At 25.8% G+C, this 26,887-nt stretch overlaps 3 protein-coding genes across 3 annotated transcripts; all 3 read right to left on the reverse strand.

Annotated features, from left to right (window-relative positions):
* Positions 1-4,883: 4,883 nt before the first annotated feature.
* Positions 4,884-8,252, reverse strand: LOC145945476 (serine protease inhibitor 88Ea-like). Its single transcript, XM_083054520.1, has 4 exons — positions 8,207-8,252; positions 7,115-7,362; positions 6,016-6,334; positions 4,884-5,493 (listed from the first exon to the last, which is right to left on the reverse strand). Exons 1-4 carry the CDS (start codon positions 8,235-8,237, stop codon positions 4,910-4,912), a joined length of 1,182 nt encoding a protein of 393 aa, XP_082910646.1. The 5' UTR covers positions 8,238-8,252; the 3' UTR covers positions 4,884-4,909.
* An 8,345-nt stretch (positions 8,253-16,597) lies between these two features.
* LOC145945564 (serine protease inhibitor 88Ea-like) lies at positions 16,598-18,901 on the reverse strand. Its single transcript, XM_083054627.1, has 3 exons — positions 18,707-18,901; positions 17,769-18,093; positions 16,598-17,253 (listed from the first exon to the last, which is right to left on the reverse strand). The coding sequence occupies exons 1-3, from the start codon at positions 18,899-18,901 to the stop codon at positions 16,598-16,600; spliced, it is 1,176 nt and encodes a 391-aa protein (XP_082910753.1).
* Positions 18,902-21,150: 2,249 nt separating this feature from the next.
* On the reverse strand, positions 21,151-24,723 carry LOC145945565 (serine protease inhibitor 88Ea-like). Its single transcript, XM_083054628.1, has 4 exons — positions 24,516-24,723; positions 23,420-23,664; positions 22,296-22,605; positions 21,151-21,779 (listed from the first exon to the last, which is right to left on the reverse strand). Exons 1-4 carry the CDS (start codon positions 24,721-24,723, stop codon positions 21,151-21,153), a joined length of 1,392 nt encoding a protein of 463 aa, XP_082910754.1.
* Positions 24,724-26,887: the final 2,164 nt, after the last annotated feature.

Raw genomic sequence — 26,887 nt, forward strand, 5'->3', positions numbered from 1 at the left:
ATGCGTAATGAGTATAATTTACAGTGTATCTTATACATACATATTGTATATATTATATATATATATATAAAGAATTTCGCCTAATTATTTTCGTGCATGAAATTATCTTATCATTTCATCCTATGTCTGACTTAATCTAAACTTAACTCCTTGGATGCGTAATGAATATTATTTACAGTGTATCTTATACTTTTATATATATATATATGTTTTATATATATATTATATATATATAAAAGTATAAGATACACTGTAAATTATACTCATTACGCATTCAAGGAGTTAAGTTTAGATTAAGTCAGACATACGACGAAATGATGAGATAATTTCGTTGCATGAAAATAATTAGGCGAAATTCTTTATATCTATATAATATATATATACATATATATATATAAAAGTATAAGATTCACTGGAAATTATACTCATTACGCATTCAAGGAGTTAAGTTTAGATTAAGTCAGCCATAGGACGAAATGATGAGATAATTTCGTTGCACGAAAATAATTAGGCGAAATTCTTTATATCTATATAATATATACAATATGTATGTATAAGATACATTGTAAATTATACTCATTACGCATTCAAGGAGTTAAGTATAGATTAAGTCAGACATAGGACGAAATAATGAGATAATTTCGTTGCATGAAAATAATTAGACGAGAAATTCTTTATATCTATATAATATATATATATATATATATATACACTGGCGGATTCTGGGGGTTAACCCCCCCCTTGTAAATTAAAAGAAACAGTTTTGCTGAATTTGTTTAAAAAATATAAATAAAGAAAAACAAACATTAAAGAGCTATCGACGTCGTTGAGCCTGGAATAAAAGCTAATCATGAAACCAAAAATATTAAATAAAATAATTTTGCAAAACCCCCCCCATTATCGACGTCAGGATCCGCTAGTGTGTGTATGTATGTGTCTAATTTTGTAAACAACAGTCGAAAATGTTTTATGATTTTAAAATTGTTATTTTGCAAAATTGTTATATTGCAAAATATACTATCTTCACATTTAATTGAAAAGTGATTAAATACTGTTTATGTAAATATGTAAGAAAAAAATAAAATTAAAATGAGAGAGAGAGAGAGAGAGAGAGAGAGAGAGAGAGAGAGAGAGAGAGAGAGAGAGAGAGAGAGAGAGAGAGAGAGAGAGAGAGAGACATGTTTACCGGTTCTAGCTTCTTTGGGTGAATACATCTCGTTTTCATCGGTAGGGATGTTTTGAACTGTGTCGCATTTTAAGCAAAGTATGTTCGACAAAATAATTTCCATATTTTCGTTGATATTGTTTAATTTCACAGACGTAGGGATGTAATCCTTTGTTTTATTTTTCAACAATTCATTAATCCGATTCTTTAAATTGCCAGAGTTGTGATAAAAATCCATTACTTCTAATTCGTCATGCAATAAATATTGTGTCGAATTATTTACACATTTAGTATTTGTAATCCAACATAAATTTTCGTGATTATAATCGGGTATAAACTTATGCTGAAACTGATAACATGAAAGTAAACCGATTGCTTGTATGTATATTTTCTTTCAAAATAAAAAAGGCTTTTATTATCTATAATAGATTATAAGAGGTTTTAATTTACGCAAACAGAACTTAATATCATATTTTAAAATTATAATAAATCTCAAAAAAATTTACATTGTTTATATTATAATATATATATACATATATTATATATAATATATTTTATATTACATAGTACAACATTTATTATCTTATGTAATATTGTAATATGATCAAATTGTTTTACTTAAGTTAATTATTCATTTTAATATCATTTATATTGAATATAGTGATTATCTGATTTTATCATAAATACAGTTAATAACTCATGTAACATTATTGGAACTATTATTTGAACTTTTGGTTTATTTCGCTTAAAAGTATATATATTATTAATTTCATTACCGCTATTACGATGTTTAATAATTATTTATTATTCTAAAGTGTCCGCTTAATAACATTTGCTTTTACGTTATTCTATATAAAGTGCTTTAACACACACATAAAGAAAATCTATTTTCGTAATTTTTTGTTAGCTTTTAAAACGGAAATATCTAATTTATATTGTGCTAAAATATGATAGAAATATCTTAATATTTATTCTTCATGAAATAAAGATTCAATTATTTGTCTAAGAAAAACATTTCAATACAATAATTTTTAAAGATCCGCAGTTACGAATTATATAGTTTATAAAAATTTTGAGGATGCGAGTATATTATTATAAATTATGTACAGAATTTTTTAGTGAAATCTTTGACATACATGTACCAATAATGTAGTTTCATCCAATGCGGCATATTTGTTCTTCTCCTTTCTTTTCTCGATTATGTTGTTTGATATCCAGTTTTTAATATTTTCTAGGGGAATATGGTCAGGCAATCCGAGTTTGCGTCTTAAATGTAACTCGGTGTCATCACTGGATGCCAAGTAAACTAATAAAAGTCCCTCATATATACTGTGCGGACTAAAGACAATATTTTTATTCTTCTTTAGTCGCATTACTGCCTCCAGACTTTTGAGCGCGAACTGAAAACGCGCCTCCGTCAATATTTTCTCTGGCAAATTAAAAAAATGTTTAACAAAAAACATGCAAAATTAACAAAAGATATGTAGATATTACAAAATAATAAATCAGAATACATTGTTAATAAATTAATAAAAGCAATTTACAATATACGTAATAAAAAGAGTTATGTACAAAGTACAATGTAATATGAAATTGATTGTACAATTAATTTGCACATTAAGAGCATATTTTTTTATTGCAATTTGCGTGTATAATTTTAGATTTGAAATACGATAAAATCAATAATATATATATATATATAAAACGACAATTGTAAGAAAAAGGTGGATGAGATTTACACGTATACAGTTATCTATGTTTACTAACATGGCTACATAAAATTTTCATAATATTCACAACACATGATGAACTCGACAGACGGTCTTTTATTTTGTTTATCAATATGTTAAACGAACGAAAAGTTTAAAATCGATGGATAATTGATGCAATGATTATTAGTAATAATTAATAATTAACAGTAATATAATTATAATTGTCATAACTTTAATTCTGACAATAATTAAAGCATTCTTTTTTCATCTATGTTTTAAAAGTCTTACTCTAAAATTCATTCTTATTTTAAATACATTTTAAACGAGAAAGAATCTGTTATAATATAATTTGTGCCATCATAGACTACGAGTAATAGGACATGACTTTAGAATATTTGAATTTAAATCGCAAGATTCACAAAATATGGATTTTATACAAAATTACATCAAAGTATAAATTTTAATCTACGAACAATACATTGAATAATGATAATACAAAGGAAATAGTAGTGTAAATTTTAATTATCTATAAATCGGCGTCAAAATTGTTAGGTTTTGTAAAAGATTTTTTGTCTCACCAATTTGATCATCTGAGGGTGGTCCGATCATTCCTGTCGCCTCACCAATTTCATTATCTGAGGATTGTTCTGCCATCTTTGTCTCACTAGTTTGATTATCTGAGGGTTGTTCTATCATTTCTGTCATCGCATCTATTTCAATATCTGAGGGTTGTTCTGCCATCCTTGTTTCGAAATATCAAATCGGTCATATACTCACACAAATTTGCCCGTGTGAAGAACACACAAGTTCTGTACCTTATTGCCTCGATCGTGATATTATACAGCCGCTATTTTGTCGCTCGTGTCATAACATTGCTTAACATTGTTGTGAGATGTGATTTAAGCGCGAAAAGTTTGATCGGAAAATATGAAATGATTTCGTTATTTCTTCCTTATGTCATCGTGATTTGAGAATCATTTCTAAATATTTTAAAATATATCTGAATTGTCTACTTATATAAAAGAATCTTTTTAATTGCGATTATATTCCAAATTGATTTTAACACCATCACATCGACTTTGTTAGATTAATAACTTTACATTTATTAAGTATGCGCATACATATTAAATATACGCATTTTGTAATTTATTCATGTATCGAAATACAATAAAAGCAATATGAAAGAAGGGTGTATGTAAAAAATATTCTATATGTCAAATAAAATTTTATTTTGGTGAAATCATCTTTTTAGCAGAAAAAACTCTTTATAAAAAGGATATAATAAAAATATCTTCTAGAAAAAGTAATTTAGCGTTGTAACAATAAATTAAAATAAAGAAAAATATGTACAACACATAGAAAATTTGAAAAAATGTAAATATAAAGTTGAATTTATAATTAGCAATAATCAACATTTATATTCGAGATTGATGTTGAACGTTTGCACTATTCATAATAATATAAAAATATTAATTGTTTATTAATAGTTGTTGCTATTAAAACTCATACATTCCATGCATACATTTAAATCTACAAACTGGGTTATTTATACGGTAAGAACAATGAATTATAAATTTTCTAAAATCGCTTTTACACTCTCGTCAAAAATATCTAGTGCGAATGTGTTAAACATTTGAATATCATCAACTTATCTATCTTCAAATTGTGCAGCATCCATATAATAACATTTAAATTTATTTAGCACAAAAATTATATAATGTATTTGAACATAAATTTCAATATACAATAAATTTTTAGGAAACAAAATTATTATCTAATTTATTTTTACTATTTATTTTATTTTTCAAAATTCATTTACTTACAAGATATTCCATCAGTTATGAAAAATGTCATAAAAAAAACTCAAAATAATGATGTAATTTATATTATTATAATTTATTATTTTATTTCTATACAACATATAGTGATATAACATGTGCAAGAATATTTAGAAGGATAGAAGATAAATAATATATTTATATATATATATAAAAGAGCATAATTTATTAAAAATATATTATATTGTTGCAATTCAATCAACAGAACATTTGTCAGAAAACTCTGTGGTTGGTAAAGGCAGTTTATATTCATTGTTAATGCCAGCCAAAAGAATAGTGTGGCTCTCTCTGCAATAGAGCATCCAAATAAACTTTTTTGTGCATTTAGAATGATTGAAGTTTTTGGTTGGGTTAAACCTCCCTTGTCTTTCTGTAAAGAACATCGTAACTGCGCTGGCAGTGATGTAGTTTGATTTCACCTTGATATACGCGCAATGCTTGGAACCGCCGAGCTGCAGATTCTGATCAGCGAATTTAGGTAGATTATTGAGATTTCCTAAATTGTTTATTTCAAATTCGTTCTGCAATTCGAAGGAATTTGGGTATATCATTCTTTCTCCTTTCAACTTTTCTGTGATTGCTTCTTGGTCGTCTAACACTTTACGAAGCTCATTAATTCCTTCTCTGGTTGTCAATTTTTTGATCAATTCCAATATTTTTCCCTTTTCCAGCCATTCATTGCTTTTATTCCGAACAGCCGGAAATAATATGAAAAATGACACGTTCTTGTTTACGAATGGTAACTCTGTCACGATCATCTCCAGTTTGGGAGATACGACTGAAAAAAGAAAATTTGTTAAAACTATAGAGCACCAAAGAGAGGTGAAAATAAATGTAAGTAAAATCAGATTGTCGTCTGCAAAATATTTTATTTGCATTATTTATTTTTAAAAATGCATATAGTGCTGCTTTAAATCTCAAAATATAAAGATGTTTGCACAGTTATACTTCGGTAACATGTTAGAAATTTGAAAATAAATTATGTCGCTCAGAATCAGAGGAATATATGTATGTATGTGTTTAATCTAAACAACGATCGAAAATGTTTTATGATATTAAAATCGTTATTAGAACTAAAATTATAATTATAAAATTTAATATTGGACGTTATTTACAAAATAAAATATTGGAAAATATATTATCTTTTCATTTAAAAAGAAAAAAATGTGATTAAATGGGATTTGATTAAATACTGTTTATATAAATATGTAAAAAAAAAAATAAAATTAAAATGAGAGAGAGAGAGAGAGAGAGAGAGAGAGAGAGAGAGAGAGAGAAAGAAAGAGAGAAATATGTTTACCGGTTCTAGGTTCTTTCAAGGAATGCATCTCGTCGGTAGAGATATTTTCTTTAACTATGTCGTCTTTGAAGCAAAGTATGGCCAATAGAATCATTTCCATTTTTTTGTATACATCGTTTAATTCCATGGGCTGACGGATGTAACCCTGTGTCTTTTTTCTCAGCAATTCATTAATCCAATTCTTTAAAGTGGCACAGTCTTTGTGAAAACCTACTATTTCTAATTTCTTTTTGAATAAGCGTTGCGCTGTATCATTTGCATATGCGTTATTTGTAATCCAGCATCTATTTTCGGTATTATAATCGGGCAACTTCTCATCCTGAAATTAATAACGCGAACATTTGCATAATATTTTCTTTGAAATTAAGGCTTCTGTTATTTGTAATATAGATTATTTTACAAAAAATTTTTATTTATGCAAGCAGAACATATATCATATTTTAATATTATAATACATATAATGTTATACATTAAATATATATACATATATATATATATATATATATATATTTCTAGATATACATTGTATAGATACACATATTACATATTATATACATATAATATAGGATTTATTATATTATGTAATATATTGTAATGTGTGCCTAAATTGTTTTATTTAAATTAATTATGTATTTTAATATCAGTTATATTGAATATAGTAATTATCTAATTATATATATTTAAAAACTCATCATTATATATCGATCGATAACATCATAAAATCTTTATAAGCTTTTGATTTATTTTATTTAAAACTATATTCTTGTTTCCATTACCGCTATCACGCTTAAATATTCATTACTGTAAAGTGTTTTTGTTTAGTAACAATTAATTTTACGTTATTTTATACAAAACGGTTTAAGAAAATGTAAATATACTTCCATAATTTCTTATAATGTTTTAATGTGGAAGTCTAATTTGTATTGTGTTAAAATATGTTAGAAGTTTATTAATATTAAATATAAAATTAATATTATTATTACAAATTAATATTAATATTATTATTATTATATTGATATAAGGATAAATCAATTACAAATATTTTTGCCATATTTTATAGAAATGATGTAATTTTATCAAATGTAGCGAAATAATTTACCTCCTCTTTTTTATCCATTTTGCTGCGTAATATCCAGTTTGTAATATCTTCTTGAAAAATACTTTCAGGCAATCCGAGTTTGTATTTTAAATATAACTCTGTGTCACCACTGGATGCCAAGTAAATCATTAAAAGTCCCTCATACATGTTGTATGGACTAAAGACAACATTTTTATTCTCGTTTTGACGTATAATTGTATGCAGATATTTGAGCGCAAACTGGAAACGCGCTTCCGTCAATATTTTCTCTGGCGAATAAAAAAAGACATTAAAAGAAACATGTAAAATTGACGAAAAATAAATATTACGAATAAAGAATCATAATAAATTGTATTTAAAATTAATAAATTAATAATAGCAATTTACAATATATGTAATATAAAATATTTTATATGCAATGTATAATGTATTAAAATTTATTGGACAATTATTTTGCATGTTTAAAATTTCTTTTTATTGCAAATGTATAATTTTAGGTTTGAAATATAGGTTAAAATCAATATACATATATAACAGTCGATAGAGAAAAGAAGGCAAATGAGACACATCTGTTTGCACGTATACTGTTACCTGTGTTTACTAACACGGCTACATAAAAACTTCATCCAACACATAACGAACTCGATGGTATTTATTTTGTTTTTCATCATGTAGAACGAACACAAAATTAAAAATCGATGGATTATCGATTATTAGTAATATTTAAAAATTGACACTAAAGTAATTATATAATGCCATAATTTTTAATTCTGACAAATATTGAAGTATAGTTTCGTTTTTATTTATGTTGTAAAAATCAAACTAAAGAATTATTCCTATTTTAAATACATCTTTATATTCTTAATTTCAAACGATTTGTTAATTGTCCATTAGTAGATTTTCAATAAAAGTACACAACTGTACAATATTTAAATTTAATGAATCGCGAGATTCGTTGTGCATTGGTAATTAAATTACTTAAAATTTTAAATTTTATCTACGAACAATACACAAGAAAAATGGTACGAAGAAATTATTAGCGTCTATTTTAATTATCTACTTGATAAATCGACGTCAAAATAGTCAGATTTTGCAAAAGATTTTTGGACTCACCAATTGGGTCAGTTGAGTGTCGTTGTGCCATCTTTGTCTGGAAATATCAAAACAGTCATATATTAATACAAAATCGTATTGCTCGTCCGAAGAAGACACAAGTTCTAGGCCTATTTTTCTCGATCATGTTATTATACAACCGCTGTTTAGCGCTCGCGTCACAATATTATCATTGTTGCCAGATGTAATTTAGTCACGGAATGTTGAACCGGGAAATATGAAATGACTTTGTCATTTCTCTACTATTTTAAAATTTTTTTAAATTATCTTCTCATATGAAAGATCTTCATTGCAACCAAATTGATCCCAACACAATCATATCTACTTTGTTAAATTTAAAAATTATTTATTTTTATGAAATATGCGCATACATATTATACGTTTTTTATATTTTTTAATATAAATTAAACACAATAAAGGCAGTATAAGAGAAAAAGTTAAGATTGATTAGATTAGTAAGAACATTCTATAATTTTTAGCATGTTTAGCTAGTTTAGCATAGACTAAGATTTTTTGTAAAAAAGATATAATAAAAATACATTTTAGAAGATGTAATTTAGCGCTATAACAATAAATAAATAAATTAAAATAAAAAAGATATGTACAACACATAGGAAATTTGAAGCAATGTAAATATAAACTTGAATTTATAATTAATATTTTTATTCATAATTCATGTTGAATATTTGCATTTTTTAATTTTTATAATATAGAGATTATATTAATTGTTTATTAATAAATTTTTGCTATGAAAACTACATTCCATACATGCATTTATATCTAAATACGGTCATTTTTATGATAAGCACAATGAATTTCAAATTTCTTTATATCGTTTTCACTCGTCAAAATAATTATTCTAAATAATTAAAACATTTGAATATCAAGAATTCATATGAGTTCAAAATTTATTTAGCACAAAAATTATATAAATGATTTGAACATATACTCCAATATATATGAATATATATATGAACATATTCCATATGTTCAACATATCCAATATATATGAACATATAATCCAACATATACTCCAATAAATTTTTAATAAACTATAATCTAATTACGTACTATTTACTTTATTCTTTATTTACACTTACAATATATTTCATCAGCTATCTTATGAAAAATGTTGTAGGAGTAATTCGAAATAATAATATTAATTATATTATCTTATTACAGATATATAGTGAAATAACTTATGCGAGAGAAATTTAAAAAATAAAATATAAAAAATATATATATATATATTTAATAATTATATAATTTAATAATTTAATTATATTATCTTTATACGATATATAGTGAAATAACTTATGTGAGAGAATTTTGAAGAATAAAATATAAATAATACATACATTTATATATATTTATATATGTATATAATGTACACATATATATATAAAAGAGTATAGTTTATTAAAAATGTGTTATATTATGGAGTTTTTGTTGTGCTATTACAATTTCAATTAAGAAAACATTTGTCGAACATTGCTAACTAAACTTTTTTTGCGCTCTTTGCTTGGAGACAGCGGTTTTTCTTCATTGATAGAGCCCATAAAATGGATAGTATGGCTCTGTTTGCAATAGAGCAGCCAAAGAAATTTCTTTGTACATGCAGAGTAATTAATATCTTCGGTTAAATTAAAGGACCCTTTTTCTTTAGTAAAGAACATGTTAACTGTGCTGGCAGTGATGGTCTCTTGCGTCACCTTGATGTAGGCCCGATGTTTGGCACCGCCGAGGTGCAGATTTTGATCAGTGAAATTAGATAGAGTGGCCTTGTCGGGTTCCAATAAATTTTGGATGCCTAATTCGTGCAATAATTTATCAATCTCCAGTTCATTTTCCAGTTCGAAGCAACTCGGGTACATCATTTTATATGGGTTTAACTTTGTTCTTGATGACTTATGATAATCTAACACTCTGCGAAGCTCATCGGTTCCTTCTTTAGTCGTCAATCTTTCGATCAATTCCGATATTTTATCATCAATTATCCATTCAGTACAGTTCACAGGTTTAACAGCCGGAATAAGCAGGAAAAGCGACAAGTTCTTGTCTGAGATAGGTAACTCTGATACGAACATCTCTAGGTTGTGAGCTAAGACTGAAAAAAAAAAAAACTTGTTGAATCAAGCAACAAAAGTAAAAATACATGTACACGAAATCAGATTATCTCTCAACTGCAAAATATTAATTTTACATCAATTATTTATACATATGCGTATAGTGCTCCTTTCACTCTCAAAATGAAAAGATGTTTGCATAGTTATATTTCTCGGTTACATGTGAGAGGTTTGAAAATAAAATAAGTTCATCAAAATCAGAGACATGTGTCTAATTTTGTAAACAATAGTCAAAATTGTGATAATACAATTGTTATTAGATTATTAGTTTATAATTATAGTTATAAAATTTAATATTGAACGTCAGTTATATAAAAATATATTACGAAATATTTTACCTTCTTATTTATTTATTATTGATAAAACAATGATTAAATAGGATTTGATCAAATAAAATTCATATAAATATGTAAGAAAAAAATAGAATCAAAATGAGAGCGAGAGAAAGAGAAAGAGAGACAGACAGAGAGAAAGAGCGAGCGAGCGAGAGAGAGAGAGAGAGAGTTTACTGGTTTTAGGTTTCTTCTCATGTTTGTAAGTAGGATCATGTCGTTGAACTCTGTTGCCTCCTAAGGAAAGTACGGTCGACAAAATAATTTCCATTTTCTCGTTGATATTGTTTAATTCCACAGGCTTACGCATGTAATTAATTGTCTTTTCTCTCATCAATTTATTAATCTGAATTCTTAAATTGTTATAAGCATGGTGAAAATCTACTACTTCTAATTCGTCTCTAAATAAATTATGTGTAAAATACTTATATGCACATTTAGTATTTGCAATCCAACAACTATTTTCGTCAATATAATTGGGCAACTTCTTCTTCTGAAATCAATAACGTGAAAGTAAAGCGATTGTTATAGCATAATATATTTTCTTTAAAAAAATAAAATCTTTTCTTATTTATAATATAGATTATTTTACAAGAGGTTTTTATCTTACGCAAGCAGAACTTAATATTATATTTCATATTTTACAATAATAATAATCTATAATATTATACAATATAAGTGTATGTATATATATATATTTTTTTTTATTTAAGTTAATTAATTATGTATTTTAATATTAATTATTTTAATATTGAATATAGTTAGTGTCTAATTTTATATATATTTAAAAACTCATTATTAAATTCTCGATTAATAACGTACATCATTGTATTTGTAAGTTTTTCGTTTATTTTCCTTAAAAATATATTCTCGTTTACATCACTGCAATTACCAATAATTATTTATGGTAACATTTCCGTTTAGTAATATTTTGTTATTTTATACAAAATGATTTAACAAAAAGGAAGTCTATTTCCATAATAATTTATCGTGTTTTAAAGCGTAAATGTTTAAATTATATTGTGCAATAAGACTACAATATTCTAATATTTTATTATCTTTATCCTTTATGAAATAAAGAGTCTCAATATTATTTTATTGAGCAAATGTTCCTACAATCTCTTAAATTTTCGTAGTTCTGAGATAAATAGTTTATGAAAATTTGGAGGATCCGAATATATTGTTACAACGATAAATCATGTACAAATTCTTTTGCCATATCTTTCACGTATATCGATGATTTAATTCTATCAAAATAAAATTGTTTACCTCCTTTCTTGTCCTCGTTATCCACTCTGTAATATAATTTTGGTGAATTTGATCAGGTAATCCGAGTTTGCACCTTAAATGTGACTCGGTGTCATTACTGGATGCCAAGCAAACTAATAAAAGTCCTTTATATATACTATATGGACTAAAGACAATATTTTTATTCTTGTTTAGATGCATAACTGTCTTCAGACATTTGAGCGCGAACTCGAAACGCACATCCGTTATTATATCCTCTGGCGAATGCTCCTCTGGAAGAAAAGTCATTAAAAAAAAAATTATTGAATTAATAATAGCAATTTACAATATATGTAATATAAAATATGTTACATGCAAAATATGTACTAAAACTTATTGGATAATTATTTTGTTTTTTTTTATTGCAACTTAAATGTAGAAATTTAGATTAAAAATATGAAAAATCAATAATATACATATAACTATAATTAATAGAGAAAAAGAGTTGGATGAGATTTGCATGTATTCTGTTATCAATGTTTACTAACATGGCTACATAAAACTTTTATACAATACATAACAAATTCGACAGACGATCCTTTATTTTATTTTTCAACATGTTGAACAAACGTAAAGTTCAAAATCAATGGATTATTGATGATTATTAGTAATGTTTAATAAAATTAACAATAAAATAATTCTATTTGTCATCATTTTTATTCTGACACTAATTAAAGCATTTTTCTTTTCATCTTGTTTCATTTATGTTTTAAAAGTATTAATCTACAAATTATTCTTATTTTAAATATATCTTAAACGAGAAAAGATCTTTTATAATATACTAGAACAACACAAGCGCCATTCTTCGATTTTATGTTTAAATAAATATTTTTTTTTTTAATAATATAAAGTTCGTTTAAACTTTGTTTAAACTTGATTAATATTTTTTCATAGAAATTAGCTGATTAAAGCGTTAATTTGCTAATTCAATTTTAAAATAATATGTTAAAAAATTAAAATAATAATATGTTATAATATCTTATTCTCGATTAATATTTTTTGACAGAAATCAGCTGATAACTGTTAAATATTAATTGAGTTTAAAATATTACAACATATTATTTAAAACATATTATTATTTTATGTATATATAATTTTTATAACATATTATTATTTAAAAAATTAATTATCAAATTAACGCTTTAATCAGCTGATTTCTGTCAAAAAATATTAATAAAGCGAAAATTTGCTAATTAAATATTCTAGCTTACATATTTATATTTATATTGTGTATATTGTAATGCAAAATAATAAGATTATTCTAATATGTATGTATTTTATTTGTTACAGATAGCATCGCGATACACAGTGCGATTCACGCGTCGTGTCGGGAGTGCCGTGTAAAGTGTCGAATAATCGTAATTATTCGTATTTTCGCGAGTGCTACCATGGACCAAGAGAGGAGGAGGAGGCCCGGGGAGGCATCGGGCGACAACGGGGCAACTGCGAGGTATGCAAAAACATTTTTGCTAAACTGCATCGTTTATGAAATATTCGACACACACATGTATATACATAATTTGAATATTTTGTTTTCAGATCAATGTGCTGTGTACTACAACTCCGCTATTCTACGTATCGGTGAGTCAAAAATTGTATTTTATAACATTTCTCTATGGGGGTGTATATAACATGTTGAAAATATTAAAATAGTAACATGTTTTAAATAATACACTATATCTTATCCGCGATTAATATTTTTTGACAAAAATCAGCTCAAAATTGTCAAAAATATTAATCGAATTTTAAATATTATAACATTTCTTTCTAAAAAAAGCATGTTAATTGTAAGTCGATTCTCGCAAGTATTGTTGCATTTTTTCCGCAATGCTGATTGACTGTTTCGATTCGCATTGTGCGTTATATTCATAGTATCAAGAAGCTGTCATCGATGATAGCCTCTCGATGCTGAATATAACAGACAACACGAATCTTGACAGCCAGTGAGCATCGCAGAAAAGCCACAACAATACATTTCGATATATGCGAGTATCGACTTTACATATCTTTTTTAGAAAAGGATAATTCATCCCATAACAAATTTTATTACTAAACAGACACGTCTTTACAATATTCAAATTTAACGAATTGCAAGACTCACTTTGCAATGATTACTAAATTACGTCGAAATGTACAAAGTTTATGAACAATAAATTAAAAAATGATAATAAAAATGGCATATTTGCACCGCGTGTATATTTTAATTAGCTATATGATGATACTGCGTCCAAAAGATGTTTAAAAAATAAAAAATACAAAATTGACAAAAGAAAGATATTACAAATAATGTGTCACAATAAATTGTAAGTATATTTAATAAATTAATAAAAGTAATTTATAATATATATGTAATAAAAATATGTTATGTACAAATTATAATATATTGAAATTCATTAGACTGTTTTGCAATTTTACATGTTGAGGGCATATTTTTTGCAATTCATGTAATTTTGCATTTGAAATATACGGTAAAATCGTTAATACATATGACGAATCGAAAGAGAAAAAGTGATGGATAAGATTTGAATTTATTACATATATTTACTAACATGACTACATAAAAACTTTTAATACATAACAAATTAACAGACGATGTTTTTTTTTAACACAGAACGAACGCAAAGATCAAAATTGATATATTATTATTAATGTTTATAAATAATAATTATTTATTTAATAGATGACAATGAAATAATTACATGTTGTCAGAATTTTAATTTTGATAATAATTAAATTATATTTCTTTTATCTATGTTTTAAAAGTCATATTCTTAAAATCATTATAATTTTAAATACATCTTAATCTTGAAAGAATCTGTTATAATATAATTTGTGCCATCATAGACTACGAGTAATAGGACATGACTTTAGAATATTTGAATTTAAATCGCAAGAGATTCACAAAATATGGATTTTTTACAAAATTACATCAAAGTATAAATTTTAATCTACGAACAATACATTGAATAATGATAATACAAAGGAAATAGTAGTGTAAATTTTAATTATCTATAAATCGGCGTCAAAATTGTTAGGTTTTGTAAAAGATTTTTTGTCTCACCAATTTGATCATCTGAGGGTGGTCCGATCATTCCTGTCGCCTCACCAATTTTATTATCTGAAGATTGTTCTGCCATCTTTGTCTCACTAGTTTGATTATCTGAGGGTTGTTCTATCATTTCTGTCATCGTATCTATTTCAATATCAGAAGGTTGTTCTGCCATCCTTGTTTCGAAATATCAAATTGGTCATATACTCACACAAATTTGCCCGTGTGAAGAACACACAAGTTCTGTACCTTATTGCCTCGATCGCGATATTATACAGCCGCTATTTTGTCGCTCGTGTCATAATATTGCTTAACATTGTTGTGAGATGTGATTTAAGCGCGAAAAGTTCGATCGGAAAATATGAAATGATTTCGTTCTTTCTTATGTCATCGTGATTTGAGAATCATTTCTAAATATTTTAAAATATATCTGAATTGTCTACTTATATAAAAGAATCTTTTTAATTGCAATTATATTCTAAATTGATTTTAACACCATTACACACATCGTTTTACACACATTTGTTAGATTAATAAATTATTTACATTTATTAAGTATGCGCATACATATTAAATATACGCATTTTGTAATTTATTCATGTATCGAAATACAATAAAAGCAATATGAAAGAAAAGTGTATGTAAAAAATATTCTATACGTCAAATAAAAGCTAAAATTTTGTTTTTAATGGAATTATCTTTTAGCAGAAAAACTTTTTGTAAAAAGGATATAATAAAAATATCTTCTAGAAAAAGTAATATAACGTTATAACAATAAATTAAAACGAAGAAAAATATGTACAACATATAGAAAATTTGAAAAAATGTAAATATAAAGTTGAATTTATAATTAGCAATAATCAATATTTATATTCGAGGTTGAGGTTGAACATTTGCATTATTCAAAATAATATAAAAATATTAATTGTTTATTAATATTTGTTGCTATTAAAACTACATTCCATACATACATGTAAATCTACAAACTAGGTTATTTATATAATAAATACAATAAATTATAAATTTCTTAAAGTCGCTTTCACTCGTCAAAAATACCTAGTGCGAATATTTGAAACCTTTGAATATCATCAGTTTATCAATCTTAAAATCATGCAGCAATTGTATGATGACATCTAAATTTATTTAGCACAAAAATAATATATAATATATAATATAAAATAATACATAAAATTATATATAATGTATTTGAACATAAACTTCAATATTTAATAAATCATTTTTTAGAAAACTAGGTTATTATTTAATTACTGTTTAATTTATTCTTCAAAATTTACACTTACAAAATATTTTACTAGTTATCATATATGTAACATTTCATAGAAGAATTTCTCAATAATGATATGAATTTTATATATCTTTATACGATATATAGTGAAATATCTTATGTGAGAGAATTTTGAAAAATAAAATATAAATAATACATATATATATATAATGTAACATATATATAAATTATGGATTATATACATACATATATATATATATATATATATATATATATATATATAAATATATAAAAGAGTGTAATTTATTAAATATATATTATATTGTGAAGTTTTGTTGTGCTATTACAATTTCAATAATCAAACGTTTGTCGAATTCTGTCAAAAAAACCTCTGCGCTCTATGATTGGAGGAAGAAACGGTTTTTCTTCATTGATAGAGCCAATGAAAAGGATGGTATGGCTCTCTTTGCAGTAGAGTAGCCAGAGGAACTTCTTTGTTCCTACAGAGTGATCGATGTCTTCAGGTGGATTAAATAAACCTCCTTTTTTTGTAAAGAACATGTTAATAGCACCGGCAGTGACGATCTTTGGTGTCACCTTGATATATGCGCGATGCATAGCATCGCCGAGATGCAAATTTTGATCAGTGAAATTAGATAGAATGGCCTTGTCGGGTTCCAATAAATTTTGAATGCCTAATTCGTTCAATAGCTTATCGATTTCGAATTCGTTCTCCTGTTCGAATATGTTTGGATATATTATTCTTCCTTTTGTTTTAAACTTCTCGGCTGATGACTGTTGGCCATCTAACAGTCTACGAAAATCATCGATTCCTTCTTTTGTCGTTGAAATTATTTGAAATCTTTCGACTAATTCCGACATTTTTCCACACTCTAGCCATTCATGACAGTCCATATATTGACAAGCCGGAAATAACACGAAAAGCGACAAATTCTTGTCTACAAATGGTAACTCTGTCACGATCGTTTTTAGTTTGGGATATACAACTGAAAAATAAAGACTTGGAATTATAGTGCAACAAAGGTGAAAATAAATGTAACAAAATTTGATTATTTTTTTTTGTTTGCAGAATATTAATTTTACATCAACTATTTTTGAAAATGTGTGAAGTGCTCTTTTTACTCTCAAAAAGGGAAAGATATTTTTATAGTTATGCAATTTTAGTCACATGTTAAAATTTTAAAATAAAATAAGTCGATGAATACTACAGACTTATGTATGTGTCTAATCTTGTACACAGCGATCGAAAATATTTTACGTATGAAAATTATTATTAGACTAAAATTTTTTTTAATTATAAAATTTAATATTGAACGTCAGTTACACAAAACAAAATATTGCGAAATATATTAGTATCTTCTCATTTAATCGAAAAAAATTCAATCAAATAAGATTTGAATAAATAAAGCTTATGTAAATATGTATGAAAAAAAAAATTAAATGAGAGAGAGAAGGGCAGAGAGAGACAGAGAGAGGAAAAGTGAGGCAAAGACATGTTTACCGGTTCTAGGTTTTTTCAATGAATGCATCTCGTCGGTAGTGATAATCCCTTTAACTGTATCGTCTTGTAAGCAAAGTACGGTCAACAGAATAATTTCCATCTTTTCATTGATATTGTTTATTTCCACCGGCTTACGGATGTAACCCTCTGTTTTTTTTCTCAGCAATTTATTAATCCGTTTTTTTAAATAAAAATGGAAAAAGGTTCTGTGAAAACCTATTACATCTAATTTGTCTTTGAATAAAGATTGCGTCATATTATTTACACATTTAGTACTTGTAATCCAACAACTATTTTCGTCATTATAATTGGGCAACTTCTTATCCTGAAATCAAGAATCATAAAAATAAAGCGATTGTTTGCATATATATTTTCCTTTGAAATAAAGATTTTTATTATCTATACATAATAAAAATTACTTTTCCAGAGGTTTTTATCTTTTATGCAAGCAGAACTTTATATTATATTTTATTAATTAATTATTAATATTATTGGAACCTAAGTTTTTGATTTATTTCGCTTAAAAGTTTATTCTTATATTCATCATCACTATTACTACGCTAAATATATTTATCTTGGTACAGTTTAATAACAATCGATTTTACGGTATTTTATTCGAAAAAATGGAAATCTATTTCCGTAATTGTTTATCAGATTTTAAAGCAAATATGTGTAATTTATATTTTGCTAAAATATGATAGAAATTTTTTAATATCTTAATATTTATCCTTTATGAAATAAAAGATCAATTATTTTATTAAGCAAAATGTTTCTACAGAAACTCTTGAAAATTCGCAGTTTTAAGCTAAATAGTTTATGAAAAATTAGATGATCCGAATATATTGTTAACACGGTAAATAATACCTATACAAATTTTTTCCCCACATTTTTGACATATATCGATGATGTAATTTTATCAACTGCGCGAAATTTCTCACCTCCATTCTTTTCTTCGTTTTGCTGTGTGATATCCAGTCTGTAATATCTTTTTGGATATTAACATGATCAGGTAATTCGAGTTTGTCTCTTAAATGTTTTTCGGTGTCACCACTGGATGCCAAGTAAACTAATAAAAGTCCTTCATATATGCTATACGGACTAAAGACGATATTTTTGTTCTCCTTTCGCTGCATAATTGTATACAGACATTTAATCGCAAACCGGAAACGCGATTCCGTCAATATTTTCTCTGGGGAATAGAAAAGATGTTAAAAAAAAATTAATTCAAGATTAGCAAAAGGGGAATATTACAAATAATGAGTAACAATAAATTGTAATTAAAATTATTGAAAGCAATTTATAATATATGTATATATGTAATATAAGTAATAAAAAATATGTTGTGTGCAAAGTATAATGTATTGAAATTTAGTGGACAATAGTTTTGCATGTTGAAGGGCATATGTTTTTATTCTCCTCTCACATGTATAATTTCAGATTTGAAATAGGGTAAAATCGTTAATGCGAATATAACGACTATTGAATGGAAAAATGAGATGGATGATATTTGCATCTATTACCTATGTTTACTAACATAATTGTATAAAAACTTCCAATACACAACATACTAGATGGATGGTGTTTTTTTTAATTTTTTCAATACAGAACGAATGCAAAGTTAAAAATTGATGGATTATTATTATCGATGTTTCCTAATAATATTTAATAGTATTCAAGTATAATATTAATATTATATTAATAATATTCTTAATATGAAATAATTATATATTGTCATAATTTTTATTCTAATATTAATTAAAGTATATATTTTTATATATATGTTGTAAACGTCACGCTCTAAAAATTATTTTTATTATAAATACATCTTATAAAAACGCGAAAGGTTCAATTATAATATAATTCCTGCCATAACTGATTATGAATAAAAGGGCACGATTTTACAATAACTAAATTTAATGGATTGTTAGACTCTTTGTTTACGAACAATAAATCAATATTATAATTAAATATTAAATAAATAGTCAAAATTGTTAGGGGTCGTAAAAGATTTTTCGTCTCACCAATTTGATTATCTGAGTGTTGTTCTGCCATCCTTATCTAGAAATATCAAATCGGTCGTATACACAAACTCGCCCGTACAAAGGATAGACAAGTTTCTTATTCTCTCGATCGCGATATTATATAGCCGTTGTTTTGTCGCTTGTGCCATAATATTGCTTAACATTGTTGTCAGATGTGATTTAAGCGCGAAAAGTTTAACCAAAAAATATGAGATGTTTTCGTTATTTCTTCTCATATACAAGAATCTTCTCAAATGCGATTAATTTTAAAATGATTTCAACACCATTATATTGACTTTGTTAAATGTAAAATTATTTATTTTTGTTGAAATATGCGCATACATATTAAATATACACCTTTATAATTTATTCATTTATTGAAATACAATAAAGGCAATATGAAAAAAATGTATGTAAAAAAATATTTTTTACGTCGGATAAAAGCTAAAATTTTGTTTTCAATCAAATTACCTTTTAGTAGAAAGATATCTTTATAAAGAGGATATAATAAAAATATCTTTTAGAAAATTTAATTTAATGCTATAACAATAAAATATAAAATAAAGAAAAGTATGTATAACAGATAGGAAATTCGATGAAATATAAATATAAAGTTGAATTTATAATTAGCAATATATATTCGCGATTGATGTTGAATATTCCATTATTCCTAATAATATAAAGCTATTAATTGTTTATTAATAGTTTGTGTTACTATTAAAACTATATTTCATACATACAAATTTAAATCTAATACACTAGGTTATTTATATGATAAGTATAATTAATTAAATTTTTTAAAGTCGCTTTTACTCGTAAGAAAAACCTAGTACGAATATCTAAAATGTTTTAAATATCATGAATTTATCTACCTCAAAATCGTGCAGCAACCGTATAATGACATTTAAATTTATGTAGTACGAAAATAATACATAAAATTATGATAATGGATTTGAACATAAATTTCAATATATAATAAACTTTTAGGAATCTACCTTATTATCTAATTTCTATTTAATTTATTCTTCAAAAGTCACACTTACAAAATATTCCATCAGCTATCATATGAAAAATATCATAGGAGAATTTTTCAATAATAATATTAATTGTATTACATACGTTTACACGATATATAGTGAAATAAATTATGTGAGAGAATTTTGAAGAATAAAATATAAATTATATATATATATATATATATATGATATAAATTTATTATATAATATATATATTATATAATATATAAATTTATATCATATTTATATATATATATATATATATATATATATATAAAAAGCGTAATTTATTAACTATATTATATTGAAGAGTTTTGTTGTGCAGTTTTTGTATTACAGTTTCAATTAATTGAACATTTGTCGAATTCTGTCAATTAAACTTTTGTGCTTTACGATTGGAGACAATGGTGTTTTTTCATTGACAGAGCCAATGAAAAGGATGGTGTGGCTCTCTTTGCAATAGAGCAGCCAAAGAAACTTCATTTTACATGCAGAGTGATCAATGTGTTTGGATGGATTAAAGGACCCTTTTTTTTTCGTAAAGAACATGTTAACTGTACCGGCAATGACGTTCTCTGAAGTCACCTTGATATGCGCGTGATGAATGGCATCGCCGAAGTGCAGATTTTGATCAGTGAAATTAGATAGAGTGGCCTGGTCGGGTTGCAATAAGTTTTCAATGCCTAATTTGTTCAATAACTTATTGATATTGAGTTTGTACTCCACTTCAAAGAAATCTGGATATATCATCTTTTCTTTTTCTGTAAATTCAGTTGATGACGCTTCGGCATCTAACACACTACGAAGCTCATCAATTCCCTCTTTGGTCATCAATCGTTCAACCAAGTCCGACATTTTGTCACTCTGTAACCATGTACTAATATACCGAAAAGCCGGAAATAACAGGAAAAGTGACAAGTTCTTGTTCGCGAATGGTAACTCTGTCACAATCATACGTAGTTCGGGAGATATGACTAGAAAAAAAAAAACTTGTTGAATCTATAGAGTAACATAGAGAGATGAAAATTGACTGTTAGCAAAATCAGGTTGTTGCTATCAAATATAAATTATATCAATTATTTTTAAAAATGTGTACAGTGCTCCTCTGACTCCAAAAATAAAAAGACATTTGTATAATTATACATATTTTGATAACATGTTAGAAATTTGAGAATAAAATAAGTCGATCAAAATTAGACACATATGTATATGTTTGTACATATATTTCATTTTGTAAACAACGGTCGAAAATATTTTACGATTCTAAAATTGTTACTGGACTAAGATTATAATTATAAAATTTAATATTGAACGTCAGTTATAAAACAAAATATTGCAAAATATATTATCTTCTCATTTAATTGAAAAAAATGTGATTAAATAGAATTTCATTAAATACTATATATATGTATAAAAAAAAAAATTAAATGTGTGAGAGAGAGAGGGGCAGAGAGAAACAGAGAAGAAAAGTGAGAGAGAAACACGTTTACCGGTTCTAGGTTTTTTCAATGAATGCGTTTTGTCGGCAGTATTCCGTTTTACTATGTCGTCTTTTAAGCAAAGTACGGTCGACAGAATAATTTCCATGTTTTTATTGATATTGTTTAATTCCAAGGACTGACGGATGTAACCCTCTGTCTTTTTCTTCAGATATTCATTAATCCGATTTTTTAAATTGATATAATCTTTGTAAAAATTTACTACTTTTAATTCGTTTTTGAATAAACATCGCGTCATACTATTTACCAATTTAGTATTTGTAATCCAACAACTATTTTCGTCATTATAATCGGGCAATTCCTAAAACCAAGAACAATAAAAGTAAAGCGATTGCATAATATATTTTTTTTTAAATAAAAGATTCTTATTATCTTTGATATAAATTACTTTATAAGCAGTTTTTATCTACGCAAACAGAACTTTATATCATATTTTATTAATCGATTATTAATATTATTGGAACTTTAAGCTGTTGATTTATTTTGCATAAAAGTATACTCTTGTTATCATCATTAATACGCTTAATATTATTTTATTTTGGTAAAATTTCCATTTAGTAACAATCAAGTTTACATTATCGTATACGAAATGGTTTAACGAAATAAAAATCTATTTTCGTGATTCTTTATAGAAAGAATTTCTTATATATAGATAACAATTCTTTATATATATATCTTAAAATTCTTTTTATATGTATATATATATTTTTTTTTATATATAGATTATTTATATGTAGATATCTATTATACTGAAATCTTTATAGAATTCTCTATATAAATATATAAATATATATATATATATTTTTGCAATTATTTATTAAAAAAAACTTCTTATAGGTTCTAAAGCGGAAATGTCTTATTTATATTGTGCAAAATATGATAGAAATATTTTAATGTCTTAATATTTATTCTTCATGAAATAAAGGGTTAATTTTTTAATTGAGCAAAATGTTACTATAAAAACTTTTAAATATTCGCAGTTCTGAGATAAATTGTTTGTGAAAATTTGAAGGATAGGAATATATTGTTATAACAATAAATTATGTACAAATCCTTTTGCTATATTTTTGACATATATCGAGATGATGTAATTCTATCAAAATAAAATTATTTACCTCATTTCTTTTCTTCTTTCTGTGTATTATCCAATTTGTAATCACTTTTTGGATATCATCATCGTCAGGCAATTCGAGTTTACATCTTAGTTGTTTTTCGGTCTCATCACTGGATGCCAAGTAAACCCATAAAAGGCCCTCATATATGCTATGCGGACTAAAGACGATATTTGTATTCATCCGACGCATAATTGTACACAGACATTTAATCGCAAATTGGAAGCGCGCCGTTGCCAATATTTCCTCTGGCGAATGGAAAAAATGTTTAAAAAATAAAAAATACAAAAAATTGACAAAAGAAAGATATTATACAAATAATGTGCCACAATAAATTGTAAATATGATTAATAAATTTATAAAAGTAATTTATATATAATATATATGTAATAAAGATATGTTATGTACAAATTATAATATATTGCAATTTATTAAACAATTGTTTTCCAATTTTACATGTTGATATTTTTCTACAATTTATGTAATTTTAGATTTGAAATACGGCAAAATCATTAATACATATGACGACAATCGGAAGAGAAAAAGTAATGGATGAGATTTGAACCTATTACTTATGTTTACTAATATGACTACATAAAAACTTTCAATACATAACGAATTAACAGACGATGTTTTTTTTTTAACACAGAACGAACGCAAAGATCAAAATTGATATATTATTATTAATGTTTATAAATAATAATTATTTATTTAATAGATGACAATGAAATAATTACATGTTGTCAGAATTTTAATTTTGATAATAATTAAATTATATTTCTTTTATCTATGTTTTAAAAGTCATATTCTAAAAATCATTCTAATTTTATATACATCTTTATCTTAAAAGAATCTGTTATAATATAATTTGTGCCATCATAGACTACGAGTAATAGAACATGACGTTAGAATATTTAAATTTAACAGATCGCAAGATTCATAAAATGTGGCTTTTTCACAAAATTACATCAAATATTAATTTTAATCCAGGAACAATACATTGAATAATGATAATACAAAGGAAATAATAGTGTATATTTTAATTATCTATAAATCGGCGTCAAAATTGTTAGGTTTTGTAAAAGTTTTTTTGTCTCACCAAAAATTTGATCATCTGAGGGTTCTGTCGTTCTTGATGTCTCACCAATTTCATTATCTGAGGGTCGTTCTATAAGTCTTGTCGTCTCATCAGTTTCACTATCTGAGGATTGTTCTGCCATCTTTGTCTCGCCAGTTTGATTATCTGAGGGTAGTTTTATCATTTCTGTCATCTCACGCATTTCAATATCTGAGGGTTGTTCTGCCATCCTTGTCTAGAAATATCAAATCGGTCGTATACACAAACTCGCCCGTACCAAAGTCACACAAGCTCTGTCTTATTGTCTCGATCGCGATATTATATAGTCGCTGTTTTGTCGCTCGTGTCATAATATTTCTCAACATTGTTGTCAGATGTGATTTAAGTGCGAAAATTTGAACCGAAAATATAAAATGATTGCGTTATTTTTTCTTTATGTCATCGTGATTTGAGATTCTTCTGTACAAAATCGCGCGATTTACAAATTATGGAATAGTATTATATTTTACATATTATAATGTCCAACTACACGTTATCTGAGACTAACTAACAATAAGTCATATTCGCGTAATTGCGGTTGCAGGGATATTCCTTTATCGCTTTGATTGATCACTCTGTACTTAATTCAATATTTTTATCGACTTAGTCTTAGCGACAAGAAACATTCTCTTAGTTGTCATTTTTGTAAAGCAGAAACTTATTATCAGATAATCATATTATACCAGGTATATCACATTTTATATATTATTTTATATGTTAGATACTTAAATGTGTTATTTATTATTTTGTATATACATGTGTATATACATGTGTATACAGGGTGTTTCGGAAAATGTAGGCAATCTCTCGTGGACATGTAGAATAGGTAAAAATAAGCCCATAAGTTAATATACATTTTTTTTCTATAACGCTTCTTTTCAGAGATATTTGTCTTCAAAGTTAAAATTTGAAAAGTATATGTTTCTTAAATAACTCTTGTATCTCTCTGTAGATTTTAATAATTTGTAATAATAATTTTCATATTAAGTACCTTTTTTAAAAAAAAGATGTAAAGAATCTAAAAAAAGACTTGAAAATAAAAAAAAACGTTTTGTAAAAATTTTGTAGGTTAAAAGGCTTAAAGGTGATCCCACCCTGGCACTTCGACATGATATTAAGAAATTTTTATTATGCTATTTTAAAGACCTTTACATAATATCGTATAAAAAAAAATTTATAGGATACTTATGGACTTATTTCTACCTATTTTACATGTCCACGAGAGATTGTTCACTTTTTACGAAACACCCTGTAAAAATATCTTTTTTTAATTTTTGTACATGTGAAATGAAAGAGGTTTGATAGCCCGTGACAACAAGATGTAAAAATAATTTAAAACAAAATTTTAACTGATATATATGAGTACGTAAAAAATTAGAGATTCTTTAGAAATTTTTTTAGAAGCTGTTTATAGAATGTGATTAATGTTTTTTGACAACATGCTCATTACTAAACTATGCGAAGTTTTTGAAAACGCATATAATAACGCATACATGTATAATTTACATTCATTCTTTTATACTTTTACTCTTGAAATAAAAATTATGTTATTTTATCCATTAAATTGTTTCCTTTTTTATAGTAGGGCTGACAAATTAATAAAAGTTTTAATTATATATGTATATAAATTATATGTTTTATATATGTATAAATTAAATTAATAATTCTTTTAAATTCTTGATCTATCAATATTACTACAATAAATGTGGTATAACATACAGGCACACACTTAAACAATAAAACTGTGTTTTATCATATATTTAATAATATACTGATAAATAAAAAATTAAGAGAAATTATTAATTAATTTATATTATTATCCAATTATATTAACCAAAAATAATATTGTCTAATTAATAAATTATTTTTAATATTGCTTTCTGCTGTAGAATAATAATGATAAAAGTGTAAGAAATTTGAATAAAAATAATTAAGAGAAGAGGATTATTGTCGTGATGACGATGGAGATAAACTGACTTCAAGACGCTAGATCGCTCCATATTAGCGGATTCACATAATCTGATTTGGACGAAAGACAGTCTGGATAACGAGTTGACAATGGACAGTATGTCGATGTAGCTTTGAAATTATACGTTAACGAGGCCGACGTTATCAAGGGTCGTTGTAGTAGTGATGATTGAGCGAGTGTTGGATCGTTTATAACGGGCCGTGACATAATAGGCATACAATGCGTTAACCGCGTCGGCTATATACATCAAGATAATCCGCGATTTAATAATAATACGATTAACGAAACACTGCGTTAAACGCTTCGGTTCAATACTTTACAATACTCCGCGATATAATAATAATACAATTAACGGAACAATGCGTTCTTCGCTTCGGCCAACTAC

Source organism: Prenolepis imparis, unplaced genomic scaffold (assembly GCF_030444845.1).
Source record: "Prenolepis imparis isolate NDT839.2.m4 unplaced genomic scaffold, iyPreImpa1.0 SCAF_14, whole genome shotgun sequence".
In the NCBI taxonomy this organism is placed as follows: Eukaryota; Metazoa; Arthropoda; class Insecta; order Hymenoptera; family Formicidae; genus Prenolepis; species Prenolepis imparis.

Coding starts and splice junctions, on each gene's coding strand:
- LOC145945476 (XM_083054520.1), bottom strand. CDS start 8,237: ATGGCACAACGACACTCAACTGACCCAATTG. Junction 7,363..8,206: donor ACACTCAACTGACCCAATTG/GTGAGTCCAAAA, acceptor TTTATTCGCCAG/AGAAAATATTGACGGAAGCG. Junction 6,335..7,114: donor AAATGGATAAAAAAGAGGAG/GTAAATTATTTC, acceptor TATTAATTTCAG/GATGAGAAGTTGCCCGATTA.
- LOC145945565 (XM_083054628.1), bottom strand. CDS start 24,723: ATGGCAGAACAACCCTCAGATATTGAAATGCGTGAGATGACAGAAATG. Junction 22,606..23,419: donor GAAAGAAGAAAAGAAATGAG/GTAAATAATTTT, acceptor TCTTGGTTTTAG/GAATTGCCCGATTATAATGA. Junction 21,780..22,295: donor ATTGAAAAAACCTAGAACCG/GTAAACGTGTTT, acceptor TTTTTTTTCTAG/TCATATCTCCCGAACTACGT.
- LOC145945564 (XM_083054627.1), bottom strand. CDS start 18,901: ATGCAGCGAAAGGAGAACAAAAATATCGTCTTTAGTCCGTATAGCATA. Junction 18,094..18,706: donor AAACGAAGAAAAGAATGGAG/GTGAGAAATTTC, acceptor TCTTGATTTCAG/GATAAGAAGTTGCCCAATTA. Junction 17,254..17,768: donor ATTGAAAAAACCTAGAACCG/GTAAACATGTCT, acceptor TTTATTTTTCAG/TTGTATATCCCAAACTAAAA.